The sequence below is a fragment of the Clarias gariepinus genome, chromosome 12, assembly GCF_024256425.1.
Source record: "Clarias gariepinus isolate MV-2021 ecotype Netherlands chromosome 12, CGAR_prim_01v2, whole genome shotgun sequence".
Classification (NCBI taxonomy): Eukaryota; Metazoa; Chordata; class Actinopteri; order Siluriformes; family Clariidae; genus Clarias; species Clarias gariepinus.
In genome coordinates this window covers 8057233-8071826 of record NC_071111.1, presented here as the reverse complement: position 1 = coordinate 8071826, position 14594 = coordinate 8057233, and the positions used below count along the sequence as shown (strand labels likewise).

General features: G+C 37.1%; 1 protein-coding gene across 2 annotated transcripts in view; it reads left to right on the top strand.

The window, feature by feature from the left end:
- Nucleotides 1–14594, top strand: part of wnt5b (wingless-type MMTV integration site family, member 5b) — a 127359-nt gene that overhangs the window by 110849 nt on the left and 1916 nt on the right. For both annotated transcript variants that reach the window (XM_053508382.1, XM_053508383.1), the window contains 2 exons: nucleotides 121–368; nucleotides 3466–3758. In XM_053508382.1, coding sequence (XP_053364357.1) covers nucleotides 121–368; nucleotides 3466–3758 — 541 coding nt within the window. The remainder of the gene's footprint in view (nucleotides 1–120; nucleotides 369–3465; nucleotides 3759–14594) is intronic.

Genomic DNA, 14594 nt, shown 5'->3' with positions numbered 1-14594 from the left:
TTTTTGTTCCCTTTCCAGGTAGAATTTAACTGTATCTAAAAAAAAATCTAAGAGTTTGAGACTTGATGGCATGCACATGACGCACTGTGATTTTTCTAAGCTGCCCCTCTATTTGCGCAGGTCTTTGGCCATGAACCCTATCCAGAGACCCGAGATGTACATCATAGGCGCACAGCCTCTTTGCAGCCAGCTCTCGGGTCTGTCTCCGGGCCAGAAGAAGCTGTGCCAGCTCTACCAGGACCACATGGTGTACATCGGCGAGGGCGCAAAGACGGGCATCAAGGAGTGCCAGTACCAGTTCAGACAGAGGAGGTGGAACTGCAGCACGGTGGACAACACATCCGTATTCGGACGCGTCATGCACATAGGTAGGTTTTGTTTGTTTGTTAGTTTTTTTGACATTCATGTCCGATGCGTGATGCGCGTCGGCACCAATACGCACAAGCGCGCGCGCATATAAAAGGTCGACTTCCCTTGCAGCAACAATCGAGTGTTAGTTCCGCTCAGCAATGAAACGAGGTGTAAGAAACCCACTCTCTGAGAACCTCAGAACCCCCATCCACTCCCTCCCTCCCTCCCTCCCTCCGTCCTTTCCTCTTCCCCCTCCCCCTTTTTTCCGAGGGGTTATTCGCAGGCGCTCGCCAGGTTTATATGGAGGTGCTAGTCGCGCCATTGTGAAGCGCCGCTTTTGAAATGCAATTACGCGCTGACACGGGGTCGGCAGATCCGGGACTCTATTTGAAGTCCTTCACCAAGGGCCAATAAAACGTCTCTCTGCGTCGTGGAGGCGCATCCGAGGAATGCAGGACATACACCCGTTTTTCCCCCTTTTCTTAAAAAAAAAAAAAAATGTTCCCCCCATTTTTATATATCCTATATATATTGTTTTTGCCATAGGGATGATTTGATTTATCACACCCACGTGGGAAGTCAGGAAAATAATGTCAGGTGTATGTACTGGACAATTAGACAGGATGGAAATAATGTAGAGGGAAAACTGTGCTTAAATAAAAAAAAAAAAAAAAAGTGGGAATTGCTTGTGAGCAAGCAGAGAAAAAAATACATTCATCTATTTTTAATGCACATGGAGCAAGTGGACATGGGCGTATGTAAAAGATGACTGCAGAATGGACTGCTTCAAAAGGGTTTTGCTATTTTTTTAGAACAACAGTACACAAGCTGGGAAACATAAATCTGAAAATCCTGGAAAGCAAAAGGAAAGGAATAGCGTAAATAACATATAAAATCTATAGCATTTAAAAGTCTTCACTCAGTGAACGTTGTAAGTATTTAATCAATAAACTGAATAAATCTTATTTATTTTAAGCAAGAGATTGAGCATGAGACAACTTTTTTTTTTTTTATAAATCTGTAATAAAAAAAGGAAACCTTTATATGCTTTAAATCCAAGAATTTTGCACAAATTGTGTTTGACTTTGAAACCAAAAAGAAAAAAAAACACCTCCAGGAGAAATTTAAGAATCAAGAATTTAAATGTTGAATACAATCCTTAGAAGAATTTAACAGGACATAGAGTTATAAGATTTTTAAATGTTTTGGTCTGTATTAAATATCTTCAATAGATAAATAATACCAGAATGCACAGGGAAATATCTACTAAACATTGTTTTAAGCCAAATGCTCTTTGATCTCGTCCTATAGAGATCAGTGGGAAAACTTTCCAGGGTTCAGTTTGGTGTTGGTGCTCCAAAGGAAACTAATATTTTTTATCTTTATAATGCATATGTTGCCATCTGCAGAAATAAGAGGAACGTTTTTTTCCCCATAGAACTGTGATAAAGTACTCATTTGCATTTACTCTATAAAATAGTACATCATATTATTAATAAACAAAATTGTCCCACATGCAGCACTTTGATTAACTGTCTGCTTTCAACTCATTTTTGACTTTACTTTTCTACATCTGTATAAAGTAACGATTTAACTATCCACTGTCGTGCAAATTTATATACAGTATATATAAATATATATATATATATATATAAAGTTTTCACTTTGTCATCTCGGAAAGTTTTTTTTTCCTCTGTTACATCTGATTTCAAAAAGGTCTGAAATCTAATATCGAAATCTGAGTTATGTATGTAAGTCTGCCTTGTGACTATGTCTGTTGTTAAAATCATTACCTGAATTGAAATTAATCAGTTGCAGCATCATACACTGACCATGCTACAGTATGGGACTGAGAGATTCAAAGCTTGAATCCTACAAGCTCAAAAAAAAAAGACATGGCTTTTTAAAAAAAGCACACTCCAGTCTGGCATGTGTTATTAACTTATTTGAAATCTGCATCCCAGATGCCTGATACAACAGGAACAAATGTCAGGTAACACATGTATAACAGATGTGACATTATTCCAGGACGGGTTTATATGAAGCTTTGTAGCAGGAAACCCATACGCCTGGTTGTCGTGCCTGTTATGAAGCAGGGCTGCACATTGCGTCTGCACCGTGTTTTAATCTTCACTTTGATTTTGCCCGATATCACAGAAGCTCCAGTATGAAAAACGAAGCCTGTAACATACCACTAAAATGTTTTACTGTGTGCCGCGAGCAGCCCGAGATTGTGGCTGCTTTGATGAACCACAGAATTCGCATAAAAAAAAAAAAAAACTTGTGGTCCGTCTGTAACACACTTCAAGAATCGAATCACTCAAAGGCTTAATTAGTGCTGGCCATATCTCACTCGCAGGACGCATGCAACGGCGTAATTACATTATGGTATTTTCTGCTTTCTGTTCAGTTCTTGGTTCTGTCGCTCGCAGGTTCGTACATCGCTTACGTTCGTAAATTCTAAGCTGACTTTGTTCAGAAACAGATTGCTTCCATAAATCCGAGTAAAACTTTGTGCCATGGCTGTAAACATGAGTGTTTGTTTATTAATAAGGTCAAAATCATTATTCGTTAAAACAAACCTAAGTTTATAAAGTCTAAGGTTAAATTATTAAAGGAACGATCCTTATATAGGCATTTATACGAGTCTCAACAGGTTATGGTGTAAATATTCTTAAGAAACAATGCGGTTTACTTTACTGCTGAGGGGCAAATACTTTTTACAAATGGTGCGCATCAGGTCATATAATAAGGTACACGTTTTAAGGTTAGGGTTAAGGGTGGCTCTCACTGTTCCGTGATTTTTTTTTTTATGACTTCATTTGTGTAACTTGAATGTACAAGTTCTCAACAAACCCTAACGTCTAGACCAAAAGTCCAACTTTTCTGTCTCCGCTTTTTTTGGTACTGTATGTTAGTTAAAAAGATACCCGTTTTCTTTCTTCTTGTCAAAACACTTCCTAGCCATTTCAGGTCTTTAATGTCACATAAAAGGACACGCTTTTTAAACCCCTTATTGTCAGACAAAGTGGTAGCAATTAAAATGTAGATAATTCCTTTGTCATTGCCATTCCTCTGACCCGTCTATGTGTTGTGTTGTTTTTTTCTCTCCAGGCAGCAGGGAAACAGCGTTCACATACGCCATCAGCGCAGCCGGTGTGGTGAACGCGGTGAGCCGAGCTTGCAGGGAAGGAGAGCTCTCGACGTGCGGCTGCAGCCGAGCCGCTCGACCCCGGGACCTGCCGAGAGACTGGCTGTGGGGCGGCTGTGGGGACAACATCAACTACGGATACCGCTTTGCTCGGGAGTTTGTGGATGCCCGGGAGAGAGAGAAGAACTACGCCAAGGGCTCGATAGAGCACGCACGCACACTCATGAACCTGCAGAACAACGAGGCTGGCCGAATGGTGAGAAAGAACACTCACTCACACACACACACACACACGATCCAGGAGTTTTGTTGGGTTGAATCAGTTTTTTGTGGCACACCCAGGTATATCCACAGTATATCTTCTTCACCAGAGATAATGTAATGCTTCTGACCTGTGAGTGTTTTAATGCATCACATCCTCAACAGATCAAAAGATCAGAAATCTGTTAACAAATGAAAATATCACAGCTTTTGAAGTTCATTTTAAGTATACTAATATATACGTGAAAGGAAAGACGGAAATAATAGATGTCTGAAAGTGTACATAACAAAATCCCACTATGTTCCAAGTTTAAGATGTACAGTACTATTAAAATTAGTGTTATATCCAGGTATAAAATTAATTAAATCAATTCAGGCGCACATACGATTACTGTATTTATTTTTATGTAAACAAATTTCATTCTAGTATAATCATTTGCAACAACTTTTTTTTTTTTTAACTTTTTTTACTTTCACTTACACATATTAATAATTATAGTCTGGTACAGTATTGTGGGTGGTGTAGTAACAAAATCTTCCATTTATTATAAACAATTTATAAATTCAAAGCATAAATTCCATGTGTATTAGTTTTATAGTTCTGTTGAACTGAAATGGGACACAAATGAGAGTGGAATATTCTACACTACATTTATTATATTTAGAAATGACTAAATTAATAGTATAGTGTGTGTAGTGCAATATGATGTAATATAATATGGTATTGTATAATGTTCTGTAGTGTAGGATATTATAGTGTTGTGTACTATAACACAGTGTAGTGTAGAATAATGTTGTATAGTGTAGTATGGTGTAGTGTACTTTAGTACATACAATGGTCTATAATGTAATGCAGTGTAATGTAGTGAAGTATAGTGTATTATAATATAACTATATAATGAAGTACTGTTATTGGTCTAATGTAGTGCAGTACAATATGGTATAGTGTAGTATAGTGTTCTATAGTGTAGTATAATATAGTATAGTGTTTGTATAATGTAGCATAGTATAGTAAAATGTAGTGTTTATAGCGTAGTATAGTATCATATAATGTAATCTATATAATATATATGTAATATATATAATGTAGTATGGTGTAGTTTTTATAATTTAGTGTAGATAAGTATAGCACTATAGTGTAATCTAGTATAGTATAGTGTTCTATAGTGTGGTGTAGTATGGTATTATAAAGTGCAACGTAGTATAGTATAATATAGTACAATAAAGTGTAATGTACAGTATAGTATAGTGTACTATTGTACAAGAGAGTATAATATAGTGTAATGTGTAGTATAGTATAGTGTACTATAGTGTGTGTAGTATGGTATAATGTAGTGCAATGTAATATAGTGTAGTATAATATAGTACAATAAAGTGTAATATAAAATAGTATAGTATAGTGTACTATTGTACAAGAGAGTATAATATAGTGTAGTGTAGTATAGTATAGTGTACTATAGTGTGTGTAATATAGTGTAATGTAGTATAGTGTAGTATAATATAGTACAATAAAGTGTAATGTAACATAGTATAGTGTACTATTGTACAAGAGAGTATAATATAGTGTAATGTGTAGTATAGTATAGTGTACTATAGTGTGGTGTAGTATGGTATAATATAGTGCAATGTAATATAGTGTAGTATAATATAGTACAATAAAGTGTAATGTAACATAGTATAGTGTAGTATAGTGTACTATTGTACAAGAGAGTATAATATAGTGTAATGTAGTATAGTGTAATATAGTGCAATGTAATATAGTGTAGTATAATATAGTACAATAAAGTGTAATGTAACATAGTATAGTATAGTATAGTGTACTATTGTACAAGAGTATAATATAGTGCAATGTAATATAGTGTAGTATAATATAGTACAATAAAGTGTAATGTAACATAGTATAGTGTAGTATAGTGTACTATTGTACAAGAGAGTATAATATAGTGTAATGTGGTATAGTGTAATATAGTGCAATGTAATATAGTGTAGTATAATATAGTACAATAAAGTGTAATGTAACATAGTATAGTATAGTATAGTGTACTATTGTACAAGAGAGTATAATATAGTGCAATGTGTAGTGTAGTATAGTATAGTGTACTATAGTGTGGTGTAGTATGGTATAATATAGTGCAATGTAGTATAGTATAATATAGTGTAATGTAATATAGTGTAGTATAATATAGTACAATAAAGTGTAATGTAACATAGTATGGTATAGTATAGTATAGTATAGTATAGTATAGTATAGTATAGTATAGTATGATGTACTATTGTACAAGAGAGTATAATATGGTGTAATGTGTAGTATAGTATAGTGTACTAAAGTGCAGGAGAGTGTAGTATAGTGTAATGTGATATAATATAGTGTTCTATAGTGTAGTATAATGTATTATTGTATAGTGTAGTATACACTAACTATCTTGTTATCGATCAACCATACCTATCTGTTCTATTTTAAGTTGCTGTTTAGTTTACTTTTAAATAAAGTGCATTTATTAACAACCTTAATATACTTTAGCTTAGTATAGTACAGTATTGCATAAGTATTGTAGTTTGTGTAATAATGATAGATTTAAGGTATTCTTCACAATAAACTTGAAACTGTAATAAATTGACTTTAAGAGTATTAAAAAGTGACTTAAAAGGACTCTTACATGTCTAAAATCTAATTAGTTTCCTCATATCACATAAACATGTAATTTAAACTTACTTTTTATTGAACTTTAGATCAAATTGTACTTATTAATAGATGTATTGGTATCTTTGGAAATATTCTTTAGAATAAACTCAGAAAAAAGTGTACTGTTGTCCCAGTTCAGTCTGATTCAAGCTGGGTACACATTATTACTTTACTATGGTATAAAACGATGAGTGTTTTTTTTTTATATACATGGACAAATGAGTACCTGTATAAGCAAAACTTTACTTACAAAACATTTTCTGCACAATTGACATTTCTTTATGAACACAACATCGTCCCTGTCACTCATAATGAGCTTGTGTTAACACATCTGGTGCGCCGTAATTGCACTTCGAATGCGTTTCACGTGACAGCTTCCTGATCCAGCCTCGGGAATGATTTCAGTGTGTTCTTTCTTTGCCAGAAACATTCTGAAATGCTATTTTAGATCAGTGCATGTAATATAAAGTGAATATGAAAGGTTTCGAAAGACATTTTGCTATAAAGTGCTCATTATCCCTGTGTACGGAGACTTTTGGGGCACTTTTGTATATACTGTTTATAAAGAGAAAGATTTTGGTTTATTATCCAGGAACACAAGTACATTATGAGGTTTAGTCCACAGTATCCATCCAGCAGTGGTGTATTTTAGCGTAAATAAGAAAATAAGAAGGCAGCCTCTGTTGGTCCAGGAGATCATCCAAAACACACACTGGTGCTTTTAGACGTTGCACTCGCATACCAGAAACTTTATCACCATTTCAGTGCGTTTATAATCCTTTTATAGTGTTGTGGTACTATAGGGCCAGCCGGTCGTAACAATGCACGGGAACGAAGTCGGTTTGGGATCCAGCGCCATCTAAACATAAACTAGGCTTTTCGGTTGTAGGTTTTGGGCCTGACTACGGCAGAGGCAGCCCACATGTCTATACAGTGTAGTCCAGGACAGGAACGGCAACAACCACACTTCCCAGTGTTCTTTGAGGAATGTTTGTATGTCTTGGGGTGTGTGTTTGCGAAGAGTGGCCTAATAGCCCGAGCCAGGGGAAGAGATAATTTACTGGAAGTAGAAGTAGAAGACCAAATGGCATCCACATCAGGGTAATGCCCTTGGAGTCTGCTCGGGGTCAGGAGGTCAAAGCGCATTCCTTTTTACGGGTCCATGGCCAAGCTCTGGGTTTACCGGCCTCTGACATGGAAACGTTTAGCTAACATTGATTGTCTCGTAGATAAATGTTCAGCAGTTCAAGGAGGGTTAGAGTGGAACCTTTTAAATTGATGGCATATCATATACCGGTGATGTTTTTTTTTTCTTTTTCTTTATCATATCATCAAGCTTTAGGCTGGTAACCCATGTTTACCCATCCTGCTTCATCGCACCACACCACTGTTGATTAATGTTGTATAGCAGCACTCCCCCGGGGGCTTTATTCCTTAAATAACATTCCTACAACGCTTTATAAACATTTGCGGTAATGATGAATTCGTTCCGAACCTGGTGCATTCCTACAGATAAAAACGTTGCAGGAACATTCATAAGTAAAAGTGTTTTTAAATGCTCGCAGGATTTTTTTTAAGGACGGGAATCACCAGGGATCAACCGATACGGTGTTATCGCGATATGTAAGTTTAATTCGATTTGTATTGCAGTTCTGTAAGAAACTTGGCACATGATTTGCTCTTACTAGAGACGGGGCTGTGCTGCCTGCCAGTGTGTGATAGTTTTGACTGCGCCACCTGTAGGACTATAGAGGAACTCCACTATTATGCAAACGTAGCCTATATAAATAAAAATTCATATAAAAAAATTTAATTACAATTTTTATTCATATAAATGCATGAATTTCCACATCAAAGAATTGCAATACATAACAGATTTAAAAAAATACATTTCTCCCACCTTTGGTATTTTTATTAGCGCGGTCGCTGATGAAACAGTTCAGTACTGATGTCAGATTTCTTACGTTAATCAGTTGCACGTTTGAGGAGCGAGTGCGGCATCTCGTGTGTGAGTGTGAGCGTACGTTTCTGTTCAGATCCTCTCAGGTGGGTGTAAAGCAAGCATCTGGCTTATCGGCACTGCACAATGTCAGCTCAAACCCCTAAACCCCCCCCAGACCAGGCAGGAATGTGCTCTGTTTTCGTCCCGTTCTTGCCGGCAGGACACACCTCTCTCTCTCTTTCCACCGTCCCCTGAGTGCTTTTTCTGTGTCATAAAAAGTCCATTTGCCCTCTGCGGTGGGTGTGGAGCACAACAGAGCCTCTGCTCTTCCCCTGTTTGTCTTTGAGCAGATGAGCTTATTTAAGGTGTTTACAGAGCAGAAGCCCTCGCTCTGGGATTATGGCCGTCCTGAGTGGCCTCGGCTTTCAACCCCAGGTGAGGAGGTCAAGCGGTGGGTTGTGTCGTATGCAGGGACGAGAACCGACAAGCGTCTCCTGACCCCTCACCACGCACACCGTTTGCTTTTCTTTTCTCCTGGAGAGTTATAAGGCCAGAGTGTTTACTTTTGCCCTATTTGTCTTTTGGGGTATTAATTTTCCTTAAAAGCCGATGACCTTGGCCGTGTGGCTACGGCTTTGCTTTTGTACTTTTATACTGCAGCAGTTTTAGTTGTATGAGAGTTAACACAGTTTTACACATTTCTTTTTTTTTTTTTTTTTTGGTATTGCTAATAAAAACCGTAGGAATGTTAAATTTATGTCACGCAACACTACGGGACGTGTTACTACAGGTAGATAATCAAAACCAGTGAGGTGTGAGGCAGAGCTAGTGTTATTGGACCCGTTTGGATTGGTTTCCTAAAACATCACGACCCAGTAGTGTTATTCCTCCGTAAGGTTTGATCACACTGGAAAATTTGTATTTATTTAAAAAAGGATATATATTTATTAGTATTATTATTATATAATATAATAATAAAAATATATTAAATAAAAATAAATCATATGAACACTAGCCTCAGCCTTAAACCTTAATAAAAAAAATAAATCTGTGCAAATGATTACAAATTGTCCAACTGTGAGACCATGTTGGGTTTTAAAGTACGGGTCCTTTTTTAAATTTGTTAAGGTAGTCCCACATTTAACGGAAAAAGTCCCGTTGCAGAGAACCTCCTTTGTTCTTAGGAAATTCCCACGTCAGAACAACATTCTGTTACAAAGCTCTGACACTGGAGACTCCTTCCATTAATGTGTAATGAAGCGTCTCCTCAAAATAAAAAAAATAAAAAATTATGCTATATGTTATATATTGATATATATATTATATAATATTATTAATATACTATACATCTTTTCCTGAAGTGTGTGTACATTTTTTTGGCTGCCTCTATGTATGTATGTATAGTATGTATGTATGTGTGTGTGTGTGTGTGTGTGTGTGTGTGTGTGTGTGTGTGTGTGTCTTTGTGTATAAAAAACTCCGGCGAGGGCAACCGTGGTGCCGTGTGACCTCCGTGTTATTTCGCAATCCGCTCAGCTTGTTTGCCTGAGATTGGTCTTGCGTGGAGAGGCTCGGCGCTCCGAGGTCTTTGTGCAGGTGACAGAAGCTTAGCGCAGGGAGTGATGGAGCTTCTCCGATGGCTTCCAGCTCATTGCCCCGGGTGGGGGTGGGGGGGTTTATGGGCGTGTGGGTTTGGTTTCGGTGAAGGAGTGAAGGATAGCGTGTGTGTGGATGGTGTGCGGTCATGGCTCTGTGGGTCACAAAAGGCTCAGGGCTTTGCAAAGGCGTTTGCCATCGCCACACAAAGTAACTGAAGCAGATCTGTCTGACACTGACACCAAAACACACACACACACACACACATGCACACACAGTCTGAGCAAACATCCTTACTTTTATACCTTAAATGAACCACAGTGCAGTAAAGTTCAAGACACGGAGCACGAACAGGAGTGACCTGTGAGGTTATATGGTGTAACACCAACCTTTTTTAGTCTACTGATTGATCTCATTTTTTCTCTGAATGAATGTAGAGCTGTTGAAAGTTTCTCAAGAGCAAACGTTGCTGTACCCAAAAATCAGACATAATTTATTAACATAATTGTACATATCCTCTAATAGCTCGCCTTCACACATACACTCCAGATTTATTCTTCCTTACGTTGTCTTTTTTTTTTTTATCTTGTTGCAGAATTTACTCACATCCTTCACATTTTACACATAAGTTTTAAAACAGCGAGACATTTTTCACTCTTCCCATTCAAACACCGTGGGGGCACAAACTTTTGGACTTAGCTCTCGTTCTTTGAACTTACATCTACTTACATGAACTTACACTTACTAGCATCCGCAATCAGCGTATTCGGACGTGAATGTGGAATACCCTCACGTTTCCTGTTTTTCAAACCATATGTGTAGAAACCTCTTAAAACCGAGATAGGTATTCAGGTTCCCCCTTTAAACCCCATGGGGGGAGGGGTGGGGTGTGTTTGGGGGGGGGCACCCTCCTGCACTCGTCTCTTACTCTTTGAATGTACTCCGACATGCACCATCAGCGTATTCAGACCGAAATTTGGGATACACTGATGGGTTAATAAATAAATAATTAAGTAAGTAAAATAAATAAATAAATAAAAAATAATTTGTGTCAATAAACCTTTAAAGAAAATAAATTCAAGGTACAGGTTTAGTTTTCCCATTTACATCCCCGTCATGGGGGGGGGCACAAACTTTTGCACTGAACGTCAGACTTTGGGTGCACTTTAATGTAGGGGGGCACAAACTTTTGAATATGTTATGACATTCAAAAAATGTAAAAAGCGAGACATTTGCAGCTCTGTCAAAAAAAAAAATAATAATGAAAAAATGAATTGGGAATGTTATTTTTGTGTGTGTGTGTGTGTGTGTGTGTGTGTTTAAGCGCCACTTTCTCGGGCTTCTCTTATCTGCGCACACCTTTAGGGCCCCGTTTGTTTACCCCAGCCCGTCCTCCACCCCAGCCGGCCCCGACCCTGGCCCTGTCTGAGCACGCATTATTGTGCTCGTGCCCAAGACCGTGTCCTTTATCTGCACCAGTGAGTCTGACTGTCTCTCACACCATGAGAGCGAGAGAGAGGAAATAGACAGAGAGTGCATGAATGGAAGAAGAGTTATTGTTCCCACGTGGGTTTGATCCGTATCGTTGTCTTTCTGTTAAAGGTATAGGATGTATTTGTGTGTGTGTGTGTGAACGCGAAAGAGAGACAGATAGACAGACAGATGGGGCCAGACTGGTATGCAGGTAAGAGTGATGCGTGTCAGAGAATGTGCTTTAAAGTGTGAAAGCTCAGTCTTCACTCTTTATGCAAACAGGTATGAGGGAGGGGAAGCAGCAGCTGTCAGCTGAGGAGGGGGTGGGGGGGTGGGGGGTATCGGCTCGGCGAATACACCACCACCTCGACAAAGACGCCTGTTAAAGCCGCGTCTCGCATGAGGTGTTAAAGGGAGGTGCCAGGCCAGGGGCCCTAGTGAGGACAGATACTGAAAGTGATTGAAGGACGGAGAGAGAGAAAGGGACGGAGAGGTTTAATTTTCCCATGATTGCGACGCTACATTTTATTTTATCACAAAGGCATGAGAGCGTACGTATCCTCCTTTAGACCTCAGTTCTACTGCTGATCTGTAAGGTGTTGATTCATTTCCAATAACAGCACATCGTGTAACAAGACATTTCTTCTGTCATATTAACATCAAAAGAGGGAGAAAAAAAAGGCTGGTGAGGGAACGACATTTTGATAAATATTTTTTAAAATGCCAATATTTAATACTAAAATAAAATACTAGAATTTTGCTATTTATTATTTAATTAGTATTGAATAAACCTTTTGATTTCCTCTATTTATCTACAAAAAAAAACATAAGAGCAGTATAATGCTTCTTCTGAACATGCCACTGTTAAAAAATATTATAATTATATTAGAAATAGTAATCAAATAAATAACTTTTGGGGTTGTAACAGTAATGGGTCTTAGTTGATTCGTTTCCTGTAACTGTAATTTCCCCCCGAATGTTTAGTACAGAGCCCGTGTGTGTGTGTGTTAATAGAAAAACAGTTTTAAGTGTGGAAATGATTAATGTGAGTTAATTACGCTGATTAATGACTTTTTCGTACCAGTCACCACCACCAACGTTTTTTCCCCCCACACAGTGTTATCCTTTCTTTCTTTCTTTTTTCGTTCTTCCTTTCTCTCGTTTTGAAGATTCAAAGATTAATTACCGAGATAAATAAAAACACACAAAGGCAGCAATTAGTCCCCAATAGTACTACTTTAAAAGCTTCCCTATTGATTCAGCTGCACTTTCTATGATCTGAGATCAGCAGGAAGTCCACTTGGACCTCACTGTGTTCGAGAACAAAATGGCCATTCATGCTATTGTTCTCAGACTGCGAGCACTGTCACCGTGTTTGTTAAGAGAGTGTAAACCCTGAAAGTCCTCAGGAGGCTGTAAAACTCTAGCCCTTAGACAGACTTCATGCAATGCACTGTATTGTCCTGTAGAGGGCAGTGCAAGAGTGCAAAATGTTAGACTTGTACATATACAGGATTAAATGGTGAACATCTGGAAAACACTTATCTTGGGGGTCCTTGATAGTAAGCGCAGGCCTCACACCCTGTTCCTTTTATGTTCTACAAGTGGGAAATTATTTAAATAAAAGGTACTATTATAAGCAAACTATGTCAGTCTATTTCTAACTGGGGCCCATATGATATAATCACGAAACCTCAGTGCTGATCCAATTTGGGCTGCAATTCCAGATTTCATAAAAAATTTAAGCAAACGAAATTATTCACTTCTACCATACGCCACTGTACGTATAGTATGGAGTGCATCACCTGTAGGATCATATAGGAACTGCAACATTTACCACCTCAAATGCAATCATACTACATAAATTTAATATAAAATTTTTTATTTAATTTTCATTTTTATAAATTTGTTTTTAATTTATATATTTTTAATTTATTTTTCTTTTGTAAGTTTTTTCTTAAGTGGTACTAGCAATTAGTAAAGGTATTTATCTGCACTTTATGCATTATTAATTTTATTATTATTATTATTATTATTATTAAGTCCCTTTATAGGGCTATATTTAAAAATATACCATACATTTTTGTTCAGAGTGTAAAAAAAAGTTTCTGCAGCAGTTTTGATTATTTATTTATTTATTTAGATCTAGTTTATTTATTTTAATTTAGATTTAGTGAGGATTAAACCTGTTGCAACACAGAGGAGGCGATGGGGTTCGATATACAAGTGCAGCCGATACAAGAGCAGTTTACCAGCCTGACAAGTGAGAGGGTCATGTGTGGGGCAGAATGTGTTTTTAATTTGCATAATCACACAATCTGGAGTCCTTGACGAGGGCATTTTACTGATAAGGACATGTTTCTGTTATCTAATACATATCTGTCTGTTGAACTGAATTTGTTTTTAAACCAGAACTTTTACAAATATTTAAAATGCATTTAAAAATGATGCAGACGGTCACAGTACAGACTCCATTTATGCACATAATTCATCTATTCAAATATGTTATTCATTGAAAAGCGTGCTATAATATTTTAACCAATTGTGGCCAAAACGATTTTGGATCACCACTCACACACCATGTAGATTTTTTCCAAGTATAATTGCCATTAGATGTACTAGTTTTTAAATAAATGAGGTTTGGATTAAACTTATTAATGATCAAATAGGCTAATAACTATACGAACTCAATGATACAAGATTGAAAATAGTGCAATTATGATTTTCAGTATTGTAACAAAGTATAGCAATCGTGTAGCCATGCGGTCCCTGGATCCCACTTTCAGAGCCACATTTCTTAATGTACGATTAAAAACCACAGATAAAAACTTTAAAACTCTCTTTTGTGCGACAAAAATTGTAATGTTCTATATTGATCCCTAGGGGGCAGTATATAAATCTTATTTTGCTAAGTCTTCTTAATTTGTTTACATTTTTTAAAAATAATTTTGTAGTGTTATACCTTAAAGTTGTTGACATTTTCATATCTTTCTATCTATTTTAACAACGTACTACAGAAGACTTCCTCAGATTGTTTGACAATGTATAGATTTATGAGCACGGTTTTTATGAAGTGGAATTTTTTAGACCAAAATGATGAATAATGACGTTTAAACAAACTGTTCTGTCCGAGTATC